This window comes from Bubalus kerabau, chromosome 17 (assembly GCF_029407905.1).
Source record: "Bubalus kerabau isolate K-KA32 ecotype Philippines breed swamp buffalo chromosome 17, PCC_UOA_SB_1v2, whole genome shotgun sequence".
Taxonomy (NCBI): Eukaryota; Metazoa; Chordata; class Mammalia; order Artiodactyla; family Bovidae; genus Bubalus; species Bubalus kerabau.
The window spans coordinates 57,595,387-57,613,543 of NC_073640.1; the positions used below are offsets into that span (position 1 = coordinate 57,595,387).

An 18,157-nucleotide genomic window follows, 5' to 3' on the forward strand; every position below is an offset into this window, starting at 1 on the left:
TTTTTTGTTTAGAGTGAATTTTCATTATAAACACAAGGGGGTGCTCTTTAACCATCAGTGCCCAGTTTAAAAAAGAAAAAAAGTTAAATGTCTGTTTTAAAGCCTCCGGAGGAAAGAGTATAGGGAATCTGCGTTGGACAGATTTCTATAGAAACAGTCGTAATACAATTAGATGGTAGATATTTTAGTTACTCTTTAAAATGGAAAAGTTCAGGGGAACTTCCCTGGCTGTCCAGTAGTTATGACTTTGCTTTCCAATGCAGGGAGTTCAGTCCTTGGTCCAGACACTAAGACCCCACATACTCTTAGCCAAAAAACCAAAACATAAAACAAGCCACGCTGTAACAAATTCATTAAGGAATTAAAAAAATAAAATGGAAAAGTTCATTTGTTATTTCCTGCCAAGTTCAAATATTCAAAAAAAAATTCCTTCCCAGGTATCTCCAGAAGACCCTGGAGCCCAGTTCCTGATCCGTACTGGGTCTGTTGGCCGCAACAGGGCTGAAGCCTCTTTGGAGCGAGCACAGAATCTCAACCCCATGGTGGATGTGAAGGTGGACACTGAGAATATAGAAAAGAAACCCGAGTCATTCTTCACCCAATTTGATGCTGTAAGTTTCATAGAGAATGTAAAATCTACTGTAGGAATTAAGCACTATTTGTATGTATATTAGGTCCCCTGGGGTATTAGACTCTTAAATCTGAGCTTTTTCCCAATATAGTTTGTAGGCTGTTCTGTTCTTCGCTTTTAGTATTGGGTGGGCCAAAAAGTTGCTTCGGGTTTTTCTCTACTATCTTAAGGAGAAACCCGAACCAGGTTCTTGGGCAACCCAAGCTGTTGCCCTAGTTGGGTGCAGTCTTATATTACCTCAGTGCGTATATGCCTCATTAGTGTGTGGCCTTAGTTTACTGAGGGTGTGGGGTAGGCAGACCCAGGCTGTTGAATCTGCTTTAGCTGCTCGTGAGTTGCTGCCTTTTGGTTTCTTCTTTAGGCATATTTCCCCCAAGACCAGCTTTCATCATTGGTGTTTTGTCTTCCTTCCAGAATCTTCGCACACAGCTTTAATACATTTCACTGCAAATGTTTTCTTCCAAAAACTTAACAAGTTGGTGATTAATTTCTGTAGCAGAGTCATTTTTTTGTTAGAAATATCGAACTCCAGTCTGTGTTTTGTCTTTTGAAAGAGCACACCTGATCTTGGTCTGTCTGTATCTCTCTCCTGCACACAGCCGCTTTGACCATGTTGCCATGGACAACTAGACAGAACCACTGCAGTCATAAGCCAAATGAAGCATATCTGACCTCACTTGATTTTACTGCCAAATCTCTGCAGAGGTGAAAGGATAAGTGAAATTCTGCTTCAGTGTCTACACGACCTTTCAGACATGGTTCCCTCCGCCCTGGAAAAGCTTAGTAAATGTTGGATAACCATGTAATAGTCAGAGATAATCTGCTTGGTTTTTCAATGAAAGACCCATTACATGAGAGGTTAGGATTTGAGTTTGGTTTCCACGCCGTTGTATCTCATATGTGCATGTATTCAAATGTGGGCTTCAAAGGACAGTTCATCTGTGCGTTTTGTCCCTTTAAGATTTTTTTCACTCTGTTTTGTAAGTCCAGGTATTGGAACATCTTCCATTTGGACATAAGTCATCCTTCATTTCTTTATCCATAGCAACCACATTTGGTTTCTCTAGGTGTCCTTGAACTTCTAGCCACTAAAGCTTTGTTAGAACCGAAACAAGGGGTTGTTGCTTGTATTAATCTAAGGCATGTTCACAGGGCCAGTGTGACTTCTTTGAGCTGTGTTTGACTGGCCCTCATAGGTTTTCACACTCGCTTTTGACTGCAGAGCTCCGTTGAGACAGTGTGCATGTTCAGCCGCACCTGTCTTGTCTTTTAGATTTGGTTTCTCCCCAGGTGGCTGCGTCTTTTGAATGGCAGTGGAGACACACGTTTCTCCGAAGCAATATGTCAGTGTTCAGGCTCCCAGGCAGCAGCAAAGAGGTTTATCAAGTGAAAACATCCTTTGGTAATTTCTTCTCCAACTTTCTCTGTTCAGAAGAAAACATGTACGATTTAGAAGTTGTCTTCCTGCTCCTGATCACAAAACTTTTCCTGAAAAGATGGTGTCCTGTGCAGTAAAACTTAGCCGTTTCCAATACCTCAACTTACTGGAACACGACCTGGAGGCCTCAGAGCAACATTGATGATTCCCCTGAGTGAATCACCAGCTCATTGTCTTAACTCTGAATGGGAGGTCACTTGGGCTATAACCTTTTCTTTTGTCCTTAAATTCAGATTAAGTTTCACATCGAAAACTGTGGAAAAATAATCTCAATGGGACTTGTTTACCTTCTTTATCATCACACATCAGTCAAAAGAAGTGGGGGGATAATGCCCTTGTATTTAAACATGACCTTTGGGTAAATTTTAAAAACTGGTTTTGTTTGTTGCTGTAGCTTAATCAGACTTTAATAGGTTTAATGATTTAGAAATAACTTACTCTGAGTTATATTACTGTCTTTTCATGAAAACTGTGAAATGTGGTTTATGTATGTTCATGGTTTAGGGGAAACAAATTCATTGAGTGCCTGTTACTTAATAGCTCAATGTGTTTCATTTTGGTCGCGGAAGGTGAAATGACAGTCTCGATGATTTACATTTTCTGCACACTGAAACCTGCAACTGTTCTTTTGTCTTCTAACCTGAGGATCCAAAGAACCTGTTGTACCAGTTTGAAACTGGCTTTAGACATGCCCAGAGAGACTGTTCATTACGGTTTATTTAGACATCTGGGCGGTGAGTCATGGTCTGCGTAACTCACATGCAGCCACTTTCTTTTCTTCTGCAGGTATGTCTGACTTGCTGCTCCAGGGACGTCATAGTGAAAGTTGACCAGATCTGTCACAAAAATAGCATCAAGTTCTTTACAGGAGATGTTTTTGGCTACCATGGATACACATTTGCCAATCTTGGAGAGCATGAATTTGTAGAGTAAGTTGAGGGAAAGAAGGAGAGAACATAGCATTTTAAAATGTACTTTTATTCACGGGTAGGAAATGACTGAAATGGTTAGATAGCATCACCGACTCAATGGACATGAATTTGAGCAAACTCTGGGAGATGGTGAAGGACAGGGAAGCCTGGTGTGCTGCAGTCCATGGGATTGAAAAGAGTTGGGCATGACTTAGCGATTGAATAGCACAACAGCAACAGGAAATGATCCGTTAAAGCAAAGTATTTTACTTTAGGACTTAGAACTTTGGGAAATCAGTTAACAGCTTATTGACTACATAGATTGTGTGTTCAGAATTGTAGGAGGTGTGGCTCCTGCCTTCCAAATTGATGGTCTCCTCTAGAGCAGGGGTCCCCAACTCCCAGACCCCCGACTAGTACCAGTCTTTGACCTGTTAGGAACCAGGCCGTGCAGCAGGAGGTGGGCAGAGCTTCACTGCCTGCTCCCCATCACTTGCATTACCACTTGAACCATCCCCCACCCTGACCATGGAAAGATTGTCTCCACGGAACTGGCGGTGCCCCCCCAACCCCACACCGTGCCAAAAAGGTTGGAAACAGTTGCTCTAGATCATGAGACAGGCATTTCTAAGATGATCAAAGCACACCACATGGGTGTCTGATCAGTCTGGATCAGACTGATTTTGCTTTCTGTTTAGGGACCACTTGATTAGATTGTATACATTTGTTCCCCAGCTTGGGCTTGTGTGTGTTTAGGTTTGAGAGCTAATAAACTGAGTACTAATTAGTTAGATGGGCAACTCTGGAGGCACTCTTAGCCAGAGTCTACCTTGGAACATCTCTAGGGTCCAGAGGCAGCTCTGGTGGAACAAACAGACCTCTTCTTGCACCTTGAGGTTGCAGATCCTGATAAGTCTCACATGATGAGACCTACCATATTTTGAACTTAACAGCTTCTAGATGAAAGATGGTGATGATACTATTCTTGTAAGATGACAAGAGTTGGTTTGGGGGCTGTTACTTTTGACCACCGCCTTGCCGATGAGAGATAAAGAGAAACCCTGTGTGGTAGTGAAGCCCCCACCAGGAGTCAAGACAGGAACTGCTTTCTTTCATTGAACTTCTCAGGGGAGCCCCTGAACTCTCTTCAGTTTGCAGGTTTCTTGCCTGTGAAGTCAAGATGGGGGAAGGATAGACATGTTCAGAATCTCTTGTAACTCTAATGTGTGATGGCTTTAAGGAAATCTAGTCTTTGAGCATGTTCTAAATGGATAAAGAAGTCACTGTAGAGAAAAGAAGGCCAGATTATTTGAAGGTGAGCTCCCCATGGTAGATGGGAGGAGTTGAATTCAGGGAATGTTTACAGCGTTTCTTGAGAACATACTATGTGCTTGGCAGTCTGCTAACAATTGGTTATTTCTCTTAATAATCCTGCAGAGGTTATTATTCCTACATAGTAGGTAGATGCCACATCAGGTGGTCTTGGCGCCTGGGCTGGGATTTGAGCCCAGATCAGTGTGAGATGTTGCTCTTAACCACCATCCATTCCATGCAGCGAGCTGGTGATGCTCTTTTTGTTCTCATGGCATAATTCACAGAGTAAAACTCGATTCCCCCGCTTGTCATCCTCTAGGGAGAAAACCAAAGTTGCCAAAGTCAGTCAAGGAGTAGAAGATGGACCTGATACCAAGAGAGCCAAACTTGATTCATCTGAGACGACCATGGTCAAGAAGGTGTGTTGATGCCGCTGATTCACTTTGCTGTACAGTAGAAACTAACACAACATTGTAAAGCAACTGTGTAATTGTGGTGTTGTTTTAGTTGCAAAGTCATACTTGTTTTAGTTGCTAAGTCATATCTGACTCTTTTGTAACCCCATGGACTGTGTAGCCTGCCAGGCTCCTCTGCCCACAGAATTTCCCAGGCAAGAATGCTATACTCAGTAAAAATTAAGAAAAAAGTTATGTTGAGGGGAGTGTTAAGTCAAAAAGCCCTGGGGTCCTGTAGGCTCCAGGCCATAACCAGGAAAGGAAACATGTAGTCCTGAAGGGAGGAGTCTGGACAGAGTAGGCCAGCACTTGTCCCCTTTAAAGGGGGGCAGATATGCCTAGTGCCAGCTAGCTGTTACCATGAGGTTGTGTGTTCAGTAGCTAAGTCATGTCTGAGTCTTTGCGACCGCACGGACTGCAGCACGCCAGGCTTCCCTGTCCTTCACTATCTCTCAGAGTTTTCCCAAGCTCATGTCCATTGAGTTGGTGATGGCATTCAACCATCTCATCCTCTGTGGCCCTCTTCTGCCCTCAATCTTTCTCAGCATCAGGGTCTTTTCCAGTGAGTCAGCTCTTCACATCAAGTGGGCCAAATTATTGGAGCTTCAGCTTCAGCATCAGTCCTTCCAATGAATGCTCAGGGTTGATTTCCTTTAGGACTGGTTTGATCTCCTTGCAGTCCAAGGGCCTCTCAAGAGTCTTCTCTAGCACCACAGTTTGAAAGCATCAGTTCTTCAGCGCTCAACCTTCTCTGTAGTCGAACTGTCACATTCCTACATGATTATTGGAGAAACCGTAGCTTTGGCTATATGGACCTTTGTAGACAAAGTGATGTCTCCGTTTTTTAATATGCTGTCTGGGTTGGTCATAGCTTTTCTTCCAAGGAGCAAGCATCTTTTAATTTCATGGCTGCTGTCATTGTCTGCAGTGATGTTGGAGCCCAAGAAAATAAAATCTGTCACTGTTTCTGCTTTTTCCCCATCTATTTGCCGTGAAGTGATGGGACCAGATGCCATGATCTTAGTTCATTGAATGTTGAGTTTTAAGCCAGCTTTGTCACTCTCCTCTTTCACTCTCAAGAGGCTCTTTAGTTCCTCTTCGCTTTCTGCCATTAGAGTGGTATCATCTACATAGCTGAGGCTCTTCATATTTCTCCTGGCAATCTTGATTCCAGCTTGTGAGTCATCCAGCCTGGCATTTCACATGGTGTACTCTGTGTATCAGTTAAATAAGCAGGGTGACAATATAGAGCCTTGACGTGCTCCTTGCCTAATTTGGAGCCAGTCTGTTGTTCCATGTCTGTTTCTAGTTGTTGCTTCTCTCAGGGTCAGGTAAGGTGGCCTGGTGCCATCTCTTTAAGAATTTTCCACAGTTTGTTGTGATCTACACAGTCAAAGGGTTTAGCGTAGTCAATGAAGAAGAAGTGGATGTTTTTCTGGAGAAAATGTGGACCTAGTGATGCCCAGAGGTGATTTTTCAAGAGAGTGGGAAATGTAGATTTTTTTCATATGCCCTGTCCCAGACTTGTTAATGCCAGCAGCCTTTTTGCATGCTGTTCCCTTGCGCTGTGTAGAGGCTGAAGAGAACGTGTGCCCTCCTTACTCACCTGCTGTGGGCCAGCAGTTTGAACCTTTGGGGTATGGAGTAGCATAAAGAAGACTGTTGTTGAGTACAAGCCATTACTCTTGTACAGATTTTTTTGTTTTCAAATTGGTAGACAATTTAGTAGGCTCCTTAATGGGCAGGGAGACAGTTTAAACTTGAATTGCTTATTGCTTTTTTAAAATAAAGTTTTTGTTTTTTTCCCCCACCAAATAACCTTTTAAGAAGAAAGGTTTTGCTATTGACAAGTGTTCTCAGGTGTATATATGTATTTTTTAAACGTAGTTTATGATACTGTAATTCATTTTACATAAGAAAGAGTAGAAAGGGAATCCGTAGGTAGATGATGGTTTCATAGCTAGTGTTGGAATTTGAGAAGGGAATTCACGCGATGAGGAAAACAAATCCAAGTGGCCAGAATTGGTTTTGTTAAACCAAGAGGAAAGACATGGCTAAGCCCATATTTACTCTTTACTTTGTAGATTTAAACGTTGAGGGAAAAAACCAGCTGGTCAGGGCGTTGAGTTAAAATTGCTCTAAAGGGGGGATTCTAAGAGTGCAGAAACCACAAAAGAGACTGCAAAAAACCACAAAAGTGGAACTCTTGAGTTTCCAGCAAAGCTGCGCTGGAGATTTTCTTTCTCTTGCTCTTTATGTTTGTGTTGGAATAGTTCGATGCTGTGAGTGCTATACAGAGGAATTATTAAGCCCTAATTTTAGTGTCTATTCACAGGACCATAATTATCCAGAGCGAACATTAGTGTTTTGGCCAAAACTTGCGTCTTTTTCTTTCTTCCTTTCTTTCTTTCTTCTTGAGGCCCAGTCAAGCTTTATCTGAATGGCTCCGTGAGTTTGGTTGGGGGAGATAAATTGTTAACTAAGGGAGGAGGACAAAAGCAGCTTTGTGGGTGCTGTCAATTTATAAATCACACCCTCTTACAAGTGTGACACTTGGCCTTGGTGTGAAGGGTTTTATGGCTTAAGGGCCTTCTCTGATTGAGGCGGGCCTTTCACATTCAAATGGAGAAGCCCTAGCTTTGTGAGCCCTGCACAGCGGGAAGTTTCCTGGGAGTCAGTCTGCTGGTGCCCACTGGGGCGAATCTGGAAACCTCTTTTGGGAACCACTTTAGTGAGCTATGAGGAGAATGTGGGCAGCCCTGGCAGGCCCTGGGTGGCCTCTGCGTACCATTCTGCGGGCTCTTCAGGCACACAGCTCTTTGTGTAGCCTCTTCCTCCACAGGGCCCAATTTGAAGGTATCAAAATATTCCCCAGCTGACATTGTTAGTCAGCTGTTTCACGGGTACAATTCAGGCTTGGATTCCAACCCTGAGCCGTGAAGGTCGTGAGGCATGCAGGGCATTCCTCATGACAATCTCCGGGATTCCAAACCTTGTCTTTGTGTGGCCTCCCCGGGAGCTGCAGAAGGCTGGGGCCAGGCCGGGGCTCGGCCACCTTGCGAGAATGTGCCGTCTCCATTTTGGCAGTGACTGCTCCACAGTTCTGAAGTTTTCCTCCAATTCAAAAATCCCTGGGTTTAGATTCTGCCCTTTCAACTAGCTGGGCTATGCTCAGCCTTGCAGGATGGGGGTGGGGAAGCAGCCACTTCCTGTTTCCTGTGAAAGGCTTCTGCTGAGGGTTCCCTTCCCCTCCCCCTTTTCCTTAGGTTCAACCCTATGTTGTACACCCACTTGTGCTTGAGGGTACACATTGTGCTCCGAAATTAGAAACGTTAAAAAACAAAGAGGAAAAACAGAGCTTGTGGTTTTCACACCGTCTAGGAAGATGCTTGGCCGGGCCTTCTAGCACCTGTGCGATGGTGAGAACTACAGTGGTGGGCAGATGCCCAGCCCAGAGACTTGTGCTCAGGAGGACACTGTGCGCTTCCTTTGGTGCCCAGGAGGAGTCACGAGAGAGATTTCCCCAGAAACAGGTCTTGGGCACAGGCGTGAAGTGGGTACCCATATACAGCACGTAAAGGAGATGGCAGCGGTTTTATGACGAAGTGTCTGGAAAGGTTTCCCCGAGGAAGAGTTGTCAGAGTTGAAATGTGAAGAACAGACTGGCAAGCACCAAAGCCAGGATCTGCACCCAGTCATAGGAAACAGGGTCAAGAAAAAGCTTAGATGTTGAGACTCTGACTTCCCTGGTTCCAAACAGCCAGTTCTTTCTGTATCTGTGAGTTGTAAAATGCCTACTGTGTACAAGGCACTGCATCGGGTACAAGGAAGTACGTTAGTTGTCTTGTCTCCATTTACAGCAGACCCTGAAGCCCAGGGAAGTTAAGGAACCTGCCTGAGATCACACAGCTGTGTCAGAAGGAAGGACTAGGTGGGCTTCCCTGGTGGCTCAGATGGTAAAGAATCCGCCTACACTGCAGGAGACCTGAGTTCGATTCCTGGGTCAAGACCCCCTGGAGAAGGGAATGGCAACTCACTCCAGTATTCTTGCATGGAGACTCCCATAGACAGAGGAGCCTGGCGGCTACAGTCCATGGGGTCACAGTGAGTCAGACAGGACTGAGAGGCTGACGCAGGGAGGGGAGAACACAGGCGGTGGCCGAGGGTGCAGGTGCGCTTTATCACCACAAGGTGCATCCCCTTGGAGTTTCCAGGATGACTTGAAGTTGGGTTAGGATGCCGGGGTGAAATATGTGAAAATCAGGATCACTTCTGAAAACTTTCGGGATGAATGACCGCCAGTGTGCTCCCACGTTGCTGCTCATGTTTCTTTATTGTTAGGGGGCTGCCGGACAGGAGTGGATAGATTCCTGGGGGTGGATACTCTCTGTGATAGCTTTTTAAAGATTAAACATAAAGATTTGCTTCTGACATGCTAAGAAATACAGACTTAATTTTACCCCTTCTCAAGTAGTGGGTGACTAATTTTGGCCTTGGAAATCCCTTCTTTCATGAATTAGTTGTGAAATTCCACAGTTGAAGAGTGATTCATTGTTTTGATTTCTCCTTTCTGAGCCATTTGTTGACAACTCTCATCCTCCTCTCAGCCCTTTCTGTACAGCAGCATTCCTGGTGGCTGCCTGGTGTGGCTCCCCCTCTCCTGTGGCATGTTGATTGCGGCACCCGTTGCCCCTCAGATGACTTGGCAGTGTCTCCCTCGTTCACGTAAACTCCATTCGACCTGGGCCGGGGAGTTGTGTTCCCAGCTGTGTCCTAGCGCAGCGCCCACACATTCGCGTTCAGGACATGTTTGTTCCGTGTCGGTGGTAGTGGCTGTTGCAGCAGCATAATATGACGCAACTTGGGAGATTATTGTCATTGTAAAAAGGATTTGTTCATTAGTTAGAAAGGATTTAACTTTCTTTGTGATTGAATAAATTGATTAGTGTTGTAGTATGTTAGTTGTCATAGTTGAGGTTATTTGAACTGAGCTGAGAGAACAGACTTTTATAGAAGACAAGGTTCTTGGCGAAGAATGTGTAGAAGTCTGTTACTGAGTTGTTGCCTGGACCAGAACTTGCAGTCCAGAGAGTTCAAAACTCACTGTCAGAGTGACTTGGTATGTTTGTGGCTGGGGGGCAGGCAGGGAGGGGGCAGGGTGTACATTGCAGAGGATTTGGTGGGAAGCTGATGGCAGGTTTCCCAGGTAGAAGAGTTTTGGAGCGGGTGCTGCTGGTTTCTCGGTTCTATGGATGAGGAATAGAAGTCCCTGCCAGCATCACAGCATAGTGTGTGCGTGTGATATTTGATACACAAAAATCATGTGACATCAGTGCAAGTTATAAAACATAACAATAAAGCAAACACTATCCACCTTAATAACGAGAAGGTTTCCAGGACCCTTGTAGCAATCGGCGTGTTCTTTCTCTGTCTCCTCAGGTCTGCTGGTACATTTGTGTGGATTTACTAAGGTATCCAGAAAGAGTGGATATAGGCCGGCTTGGCATAGTGTTTTATCACGTGTTTGTAAATCTCAACAATGGAATGACACTTACTAGGTGATGATGTAGGTTAGAAATTAAGAATGTAGAGCGAAACCACCGTGAAACCACCACCCAGTTTAAAGCAGAAAACACTATTGGGTGGTCGAGGCCATTTGGATGCCCCTCGCCCACATGAGTAACCGCTGTCCTCAGTCATGTTTCTCATTCCCGTGCATTTCTTCTTCCTGCTCGCCTGTGTTTCCAAGCAATACAGAATTGTTTGGTGTGCTTTTTAATTTCCTAAAAATTGGTTTCACATGCTTTTTTTCCCACATGCTTTTTTAAGAGCAGCTTTGTGAGGACATCTGTGTTTGTGTGTAGGTCTGGAGCTTTGCTGTCCATTATGGTAGCCACCAGCCACGTGTGGCCATTCAAATTAAAATTAATAAAATTTAATTTAAAAATTCAGTTCTGCAGTCTCACTAGCCACATTTCACATGCTCAGTAACCACACACAGCCTATGGCATCCATATTGCAAAGCACCCATATACAGAGTGTTCTTGTCATCATTGCAAGTTCTCTTGGACAACAGTCATTGCAAGACAGTTTTTTTGGTGGGTTTTTTGTTTATTTGTTTTGACCACAGAGTATTTGTTGTGTGAAAACAGCACTGTTTATTCTCCTATTACCAGGCGTTTAGCTGTGTAAGCTTTTGCTGTTACAGATTGCGTTGCAGTCAGTGTTGTGTGCGTGCATAGATAATCTCTTTGGGTAGGTGTGTGATTTCTCTAGGGCATAGGAGAATTAGAACGTGCACGCCTTCAACTTCACCAGACTCTAGAAAATAAGTCTTAAGGCGTTTTCTCTATTTACATTCCAACCCAGCAGCATGTAACAGTAACATTTGGTAACTTTGGGCTCTTTTGCCACTCTGCTGAGTGTGAAAACTGTCTCAGGTTGTGGTTGTCAGTTGTTAAAATGCTTTTGAAAACTATAGTCTCTGATAAGTAGGTGTGGAAATTAGACCTCGAAATCTGTAGTTTGAAAGTTGTTTCGATTCTGATTTACATGCTGCTTTACATCCAGATCTTTATCAGTTGTTATAGATGTTCAGCCTGATTTTAAAAAGTAAAATAGGGTACTTCCCTGGTGGTCCAGTGGGTAAGATTCCATGCTTCCATTGCAGGAGGCACGGATTTGATCCCTGGTTGGGGAACTAAGATCCCACATGCTGTGCGGCACAGCCAAAAAAAACCCACAAAAAACAAAATGGTTTCACAAGTTCCAATGTGGAAAATATAGAACAAACTGAGAAAATGTGAATCCTGCTACCCAATAATGTCACTATTTTTATGCATGTACATAATAAATTGGAGTGCTAGTTAATATATGTAAATATATGTAAGACATACATAATGAGCTAATGTATGTGGCACATATATATATATGTATTGTCTTTTCCTTTTTTCACTCCATGTATTTTCATAAGCACTCCTCAAATCTTTGTGTCTACTTTGGAGAGCATGCTTCTGTTCTACTCTGTTTTATTTATTGAGGTATAGTTGGCATACAATTGGAGAACATGATTTTTAAGTGGCTGTCTGGTAGGTCTTCCTTGCTTTGCCTTGCCGTGATCTATTGAGCCAGTTTCCTATTGCATAGAGGTTATTGCAGTCTCCCACTACTTAAATGGCTCAGCGAAACCCCTTAATTTGATAGCTGATAGACTGTGTGGAGAATTCATCTTTTATATTTACTGTTGGGCTTTCCTGGCAAATGAAAGGCAGGTGGGTCTTATCAACTCCTGGGTATTTGTTGAAAATCTGCTCCATTCAATGCTGTGCCTTTCACTGTGGTCTCTGCCTCAGGAAGCTGCTACCCAGTGTAAGAAGGCTTGTTATGAGTCTTAACTAGACTCTCAGATTGAAATCCTCAAGGCCCAGAATGATCAGGGAAGAAAATGGACAGTGGAGGGGAGTAGGTGAGGCCTACCAGACAGGGATTCGTGAGCTGAGGGCATGGTGGAACAGGAGGGGTTACTTCGTTTGGGTGAATGGTAGCGGCTGCTACCTGGGAGGCTTTGTGGCTGCTTCATCTGAAGGCTCTTCACTCCCTCAAAGCACTGTCAGGCAGCCTTTTCTCTTTATAAACTCGATGCCGGTGAGGTGGGTAAGGTAGGCACCGCCTTTTGCATCTGTTCTACTACAGATTAGGCAGCTTGGTTAAGTTTTATTTTTGTTATGAGCCACAATAGTAGAATTTGGATACTTTGAATGAAAAAAGGGGGCATTAATTGGAGGCAGGCTGCAGTAGCCCAAGAAGCATAGAGTTTTATTCCTGTGATCTGAGAAGAGGAAAAAACCAGGGCAGCTGGGAAGCCCTGGAGGCAGCAGGAATCTGGCCTTTCTCTTTAGAGTTCTGCCATGAATGTGTCTCTATTTCCAGCTTTCATATTCTTGGTTAAGGAATCTGGTGGGCCTGGCTTGGGTCGTGTGACCACCTCAGACTCTGTCACCTGTGCTGGTGGGTTGGTACACATTAAAGCCAAGGCCACAGGGGCCTCCTCCTTAGATCCCAGGATCTAAGTTGTCTCTAAAAGTTGTCTGCCACAGACCCAAGAGAGGTGAAGTCATTGGTCCGCGGTCACAAACTAGTGGCAGAACTGGGACTAAATCTGCCCTAAAGTTGGGAAGGGCAGAGGGCCTCTACCCTTGGCCGTGGTGCTCTAGAAGGTCCCACTCCGGCCTTCCTCCAGCCGTTCCCCTCACAGGGTGAGGATCCCATGAGATCAAGAAGGTGCATCTGCCTGGCTCCCATAGCCTTCCCCCCAGTTCTGAACCCCATTCTGGGTACCTGGACCCCTGGAATCTCCTGGCCAGATAGCCTCAGGCTCACTTCCTAGGCTGCTTCCCTGTCTGCCTCTGGAGTGTGGACCTTACCACAGCGTCTGAATGCCTCGGCCTGAGGATTGGATGTTTTGGTCGGGAAGGATGGGCAAAACCTTGTGCAAAGTCAGGTTCAAAGCTCCTTACATTGTGGGTGAGCCAAAATGAGATGGGGGCAACCTTCCCAGGGCACCTCCTGTGACACAGGACTCCCACGGAGTGTGAGAATTCCAAATTTGAACCTAGTTTTCCAGGTGGTTATGAAGGAGGTTTATTTGTCAAGGCAGGAGAATACAATATACTTTACTTAATAGCTTATTAGTGTGATTTATAACTGAATATGTAGACATGATATATGGGTTTTTATTTGTACTCTTACCCTCAGGCCCTGAAAGCGTTAGAGGCAGGCCTGCCTCAGACTGATTCTAGAACCAACTTTTTCCCCCTTATTCTTCATATAATGGCCTAACAAATCAGTAGATTCTTAGCACTGGTCTTAGCCAGGCAAACTACAAAAATTTTGAATGAAAGTCCTGCTGGGTTTTGAAACCTGGTAAGATTTTTCTTTATTGTGATGGCATCTCCAGGTCGTACTGCTGATGGCTTGATCTGTGTGGTAAGACTTGTCAGGAAGGGTCTGGCAAGTCTGTACCAAGCACTAAATGTCACTCTGGTTGACTGCATGACTTATCTGCTAAGGTCAGACAGACCCATTGACCAAAAGGTTTGAGGGCAGTACAGGCATCTTGTATACTAGCTTTTACAGTGGATCCAAACCCGAGAGGAGTGATTATGGGGAGGCAGAAAGCCACCTTACACACCATGGCTGTTTTTTATTTTCACCAGCAGTTTGAGTTTTCATCTTTCAGATCCATTTTGATCTTCAGTGGGGTGTGGAAACTGCCTGGCAGCTAATGGATCTTGGCTCCCTTAGCCTGTAAATTGCGCCATTGTTGTCTTCTTTCTGTTTTCTTTTTCTTTCTGATGTGTGGGGGGGGTGGGGAGTTGGTAGAGGAAAAAAAGGAAGACACACACCTCTGTAAGTGTGAAGTTTTATACACTTGGCGCACACACATGTACTAGCTTAAACTTGGTAGAAGTACCTAACAGCCATATGAGGATAAGGTGCCACTGCCTTACTCCCAAATATTTTAGTCTGTATTTTCTCAAATAAGGTATTCTCCGTGATCAGAAACTAGCCATCACAGTCAGGAAAAATACATGGATAAATCACTGCCATCTAAATCCTCAGACCCTGTTTCGGGTTTGCTAGTTATTCCCGTCATGTCCTTAACAGCAAAAGGATCCGGGTCAGAGTCATGGATGCATCTAGATTTTCATGACATCTAAAGGTTGCAAGCCAGTTATTTTGTAAAATGTCTCTCAGTTTGGGTTCCTCTGATGTTCCTTGTAATTAGACTCTTGCTACACATCTTTGGCCAAAATAGCACGACATGGATGCTTCTCATTGCATCCTGTGGTCTGGTGCATGGTTTCCATGTGCTGCTTTACTGGTTGTGTTAATTTTGATCATTTGAGTAAAGTTATTTTCCATACTGGTCCTTTGAAAACAATTTTTTTATCCCTGTGTGACTAATAGGTATTTTCTGGAGAAGTATTTTGAAAATATGTAAATACTTTATTCCTTAAAAAACTTTGCTCATTAGTTAATTTTATTATAGCTTACTTAAAAGTATTATCTATTATCCTTTACTTTTATCCTCAGATTGCTCCAGATTTGACCTGAATTTAAGCTGAATTGTTACCTCTTGACATGTCCCATCATTCTTTGGGGCACTTTTCCTTGTCTTAGGCTCCTCTCATGTTGCAGCTTTGAAATCAGTCATTTCTCCAAGGAGAAATGTGTCTCTTAGTGGTGGTTAGAAACCAGAGTCTGTGTTTGAGATGTGCTCATTGCTGCTAGAGTATCATTGCTTTTAAACTTTTTCAGTGGACACAGCAGGTAAATATTTGTATGTGTACACATACACTTGCATTTACATTTATTTCTTTGTCTGTCTGTATATATGGAACATGAGTTCACGGCAGTAACTCTCACCAAAGGCTTCATTCTAATTCTCTCTGTTTCCATAGTTCTGATTCTCTTCTTTGACAGTGAAGCCTTGCTGCCCAGATTCTCAGTGTATTTTTTTTGTTGTTGCATCAAGTCCTTGGATGTGATCGGGCTCCCGCTGCTGCCCTCTGGGGATGCCCTCCTTACCCTGCCCTGCTCTGTCCCCTCCAGTCCAGCCACCAGCCCTCCACACACACTTTCTTTCCCTGTCCTTCTTCAGTCCCAGAAAACGGCTTTTGGACTTCATTGTTTAGGAAAGGAAAAGAAAACCATTTTCTTATTCATAATTAGTTGTTTGTATTTTAACATATATCTCTCATGGCATTTTTAAAAGAAAATTTGATGTAGGTTACTAGGTTTCAACTGTATTGCCTCCTGCCATAGGGAGAAGGAATGCTGTTATTTATGGGTATTGTTGTTTGTGTCTGTTTACTAACACAGAGAACATTTCATTGAGTATCTTTAGACACATTTTATTGGTCACTTGTGAAGGAATTTCCGTGGCATAAATACCACCAGAATTCACCAGAGAGTCAGAATGGACAGAGCTTTGCTCTGTCTTCCTGCAGTGAAGGGAGTCCATGGCATTGATCTCTGTGACCCCGGTGCCCAAGGGAGCTCATAGTAAGTGCTCAGGAAGCATTTGTTGGATTTGAGTTGGCCTCAGCTTCTTTTCGGAGAAGGCAATGGCACCCCACCCCAGTACTCTTGCCTGGAAAATCCCATGGACGGAGGAGCCTGGTGGGCTGCAGTCCATGGGGTCGCGAAGAGTCGGACACCACTGAGCGACTTCACTTTGACTTTTCACTTTCATGCATTGGAGAAGGAAATGGCAACCCACTTCGGTGTTCTTGCCTGGAGAATCCCAAGGACGGGGGAGCCTGGTGGGCTGCCGCCTATGGGGTCGCACAGAGTTGGACACGACTGAAGCGACTTAGCAGCAGCAGCTTCTTTAGTGAACAGGAAACCTAGTAATGGTGATGAGTTACTGCCTGGTGATTTGAAGTCAATGTATTTTATCCTTGGGCTTCCCTTGTGGCTCAGCTGGTAAAGAATCCACCTGCAATGCTGGAGACCTGGGTTCGATCCCTGGGTTGGGAAGATCCCCTGGAGAAGGGAACGGCTACCCACTCCAGTATTCTGGCCTGGAAAATTCCATGGACTGTATTGTCCATGGTGTCACAAAGAGATGGACGTGACTGAGCGACTTTCTCTATTTTATCCCTAAGCAATCTTGTTTTTTTTTTTTTTTAAAACAGAAGGTGGTCTTCTGCTCCGTCAAAGAGGCGCTGGAAGTGGACTGGAGCAGCGATAAAGCAAAGGCAGCTCTGAAGCGCACGACTCCAGATTACTTCCTCCTTCAAGGTGAACCCTGAAAGCAGTTTCTCGGCACGCACTTTGTGCTCTCATTTCTGCATGTGAGGCTGCAGAGCCCAGAAGGTTCCTTGAGGTTGCCCTGAGCCGAGTTCCCCCTTAGTTGGTTCTAAGTGGTCACTTAGGACAACAGAGTGAATGGAGAGGAGGCCCATCATTGAGCTCTAGTTTCTTTACAATTTCTGTTTTTTTTTAATTATGTGTTGAAATGAACTGCTTTCTGAAATTGAGCCCAAGATAACAGTGTTATAAATCAAGCTCCTGTCATCACTGTTCCCTCTCCAGAGTTCTTCCTGGTGCTCAAAACTGGCGTTCCTCTCCTGAGAGATTTTCTCCCATCTCTCACCATCATTCAGAGGGCGTTAGGTAGGTGTTAGTTGCCATCTCAGTGTTCTTGTGCTTGGCACTTTATTATTATTTTTTAAAATACCCACGGAATGTGGGATCTTGGTTCCCTGACCAGGCATCGTACCCTTGCCCTCTGCATTGGAAGCACAAGAGTCTTAACCACTGGACTCCAGGAAAGTCCCTGTACTTTAATTTTTTAATATTATTTTAAAAACAGTAATCATGAACATCGAGTGCTTACTAGCAAGAGCCAGTGGGAGTTGATGTGTTATCCCTTAGTTCACAGACAAGAGAGCTGAGGCACAGAGAAATTGAGGTTGCTCTTGTTCTCAGGGTGAGCAAGTATGTAAATCACATGGGTTTGTTAGCATAAAAATAATCCATATCTGTTACAGAAAATACCAGAAAAGCCCAAAGAAAAAGAATCACCCTGACATTTTTGTACTTTTGGGGATGTGCTTCTCAACTCCCCCTCCTCACTGGTGGTACATAGACACCCCTCTGTAAACAGCTGTTAATTTGCAGAGGTTTGGGCATAGCCTTGGTGTTTCTAACTGCCAGTTATAAGAGGAGTCAGCTAGTATTTGAGTTTACCATAACCTGGGGATCCTCAGCCAGGGGCAGTCTTGCCCTCCAGGCAAGTGTCTGGAGACATTTTTGGTTGTTATGACTGGGGTTGGGGTGGGGAGAGAGCCCCCAGGACGAGCGCTATGGCCCCCAGAGTCAGCAGTGTTGAGGTTGAGAGACCCTGATCTACAACCCTTTTGCAGTTTCCAGAGTACTTTCTTGTCCACCTCCTCATCACGTCTCTCTCGTGAGATGGACAAGGTAGGAATTATCCCCCATTTGGTTTCCGGGGCTGAGGAGGCAGAGACCCAGAGAGGCTTGTGTTTTGCCGTGAGAGGACGCCGAGTGAAAGTCACTCAGTCGTGTCCGACTCTGGCCTTGTGGCCTGCAGCCGCCAGGCTCCTCTGTCCATGGCAGTCTCCAGGCAAGAGTGCTGGGGCAGGCTGCCATGCCCTCCTCCAGGGAGCTTTCCAACCCAGGGATCGAACCTGCATCTCTTAAATCTCTTCTGCATTGGCAGCTGGTTTCTTTACCACTCGCGTCACCTGGGAAGCCCAAGAGGACACCAAATGCAGATGTAAAAGAGGTGGGACCTGAGCAGCCCGGGACTTTGAAATCTAATGAATTAAATACTGTATGAGGTACCAGGTAATAAGAGCATGCGTGCTCCATTCTC

At 44.6% G+C, this 18,157-nt stretch overlaps 1 protein-coding gene across 1 annotated transcript in view; it reads left to right on the plus strand.

The window, feature by feature from the left end:
• The window catches only part of SAE1 (SUMO1 activating enzyme subunit 1), a 61,951-nt gene that overhangs the window by 18,089 nt on the left and 25,705 nt on the right, over positions 1 to 18,157 (plus strand). The window contains exons 3-6 of the mRNA XM_055551345.1: positions 438 to 611; positions 2,856 to 2,998; positions 4,614 to 4,713; positions 16,452 to 16,557. Of these exons, the coding sequence (XP_055407320.1) occupies positions 438 to 611; positions 2,856 to 2,998; positions 4,614 to 4,713; positions 16,452 to 16,557 (523 nt within the window). The remainder of the gene's footprint in view (positions 1 to 437; positions 612 to 2,855; positions 2,999 to 4,613; positions 4,714 to 16,451; positions 16,558 to 18,157) is intronic.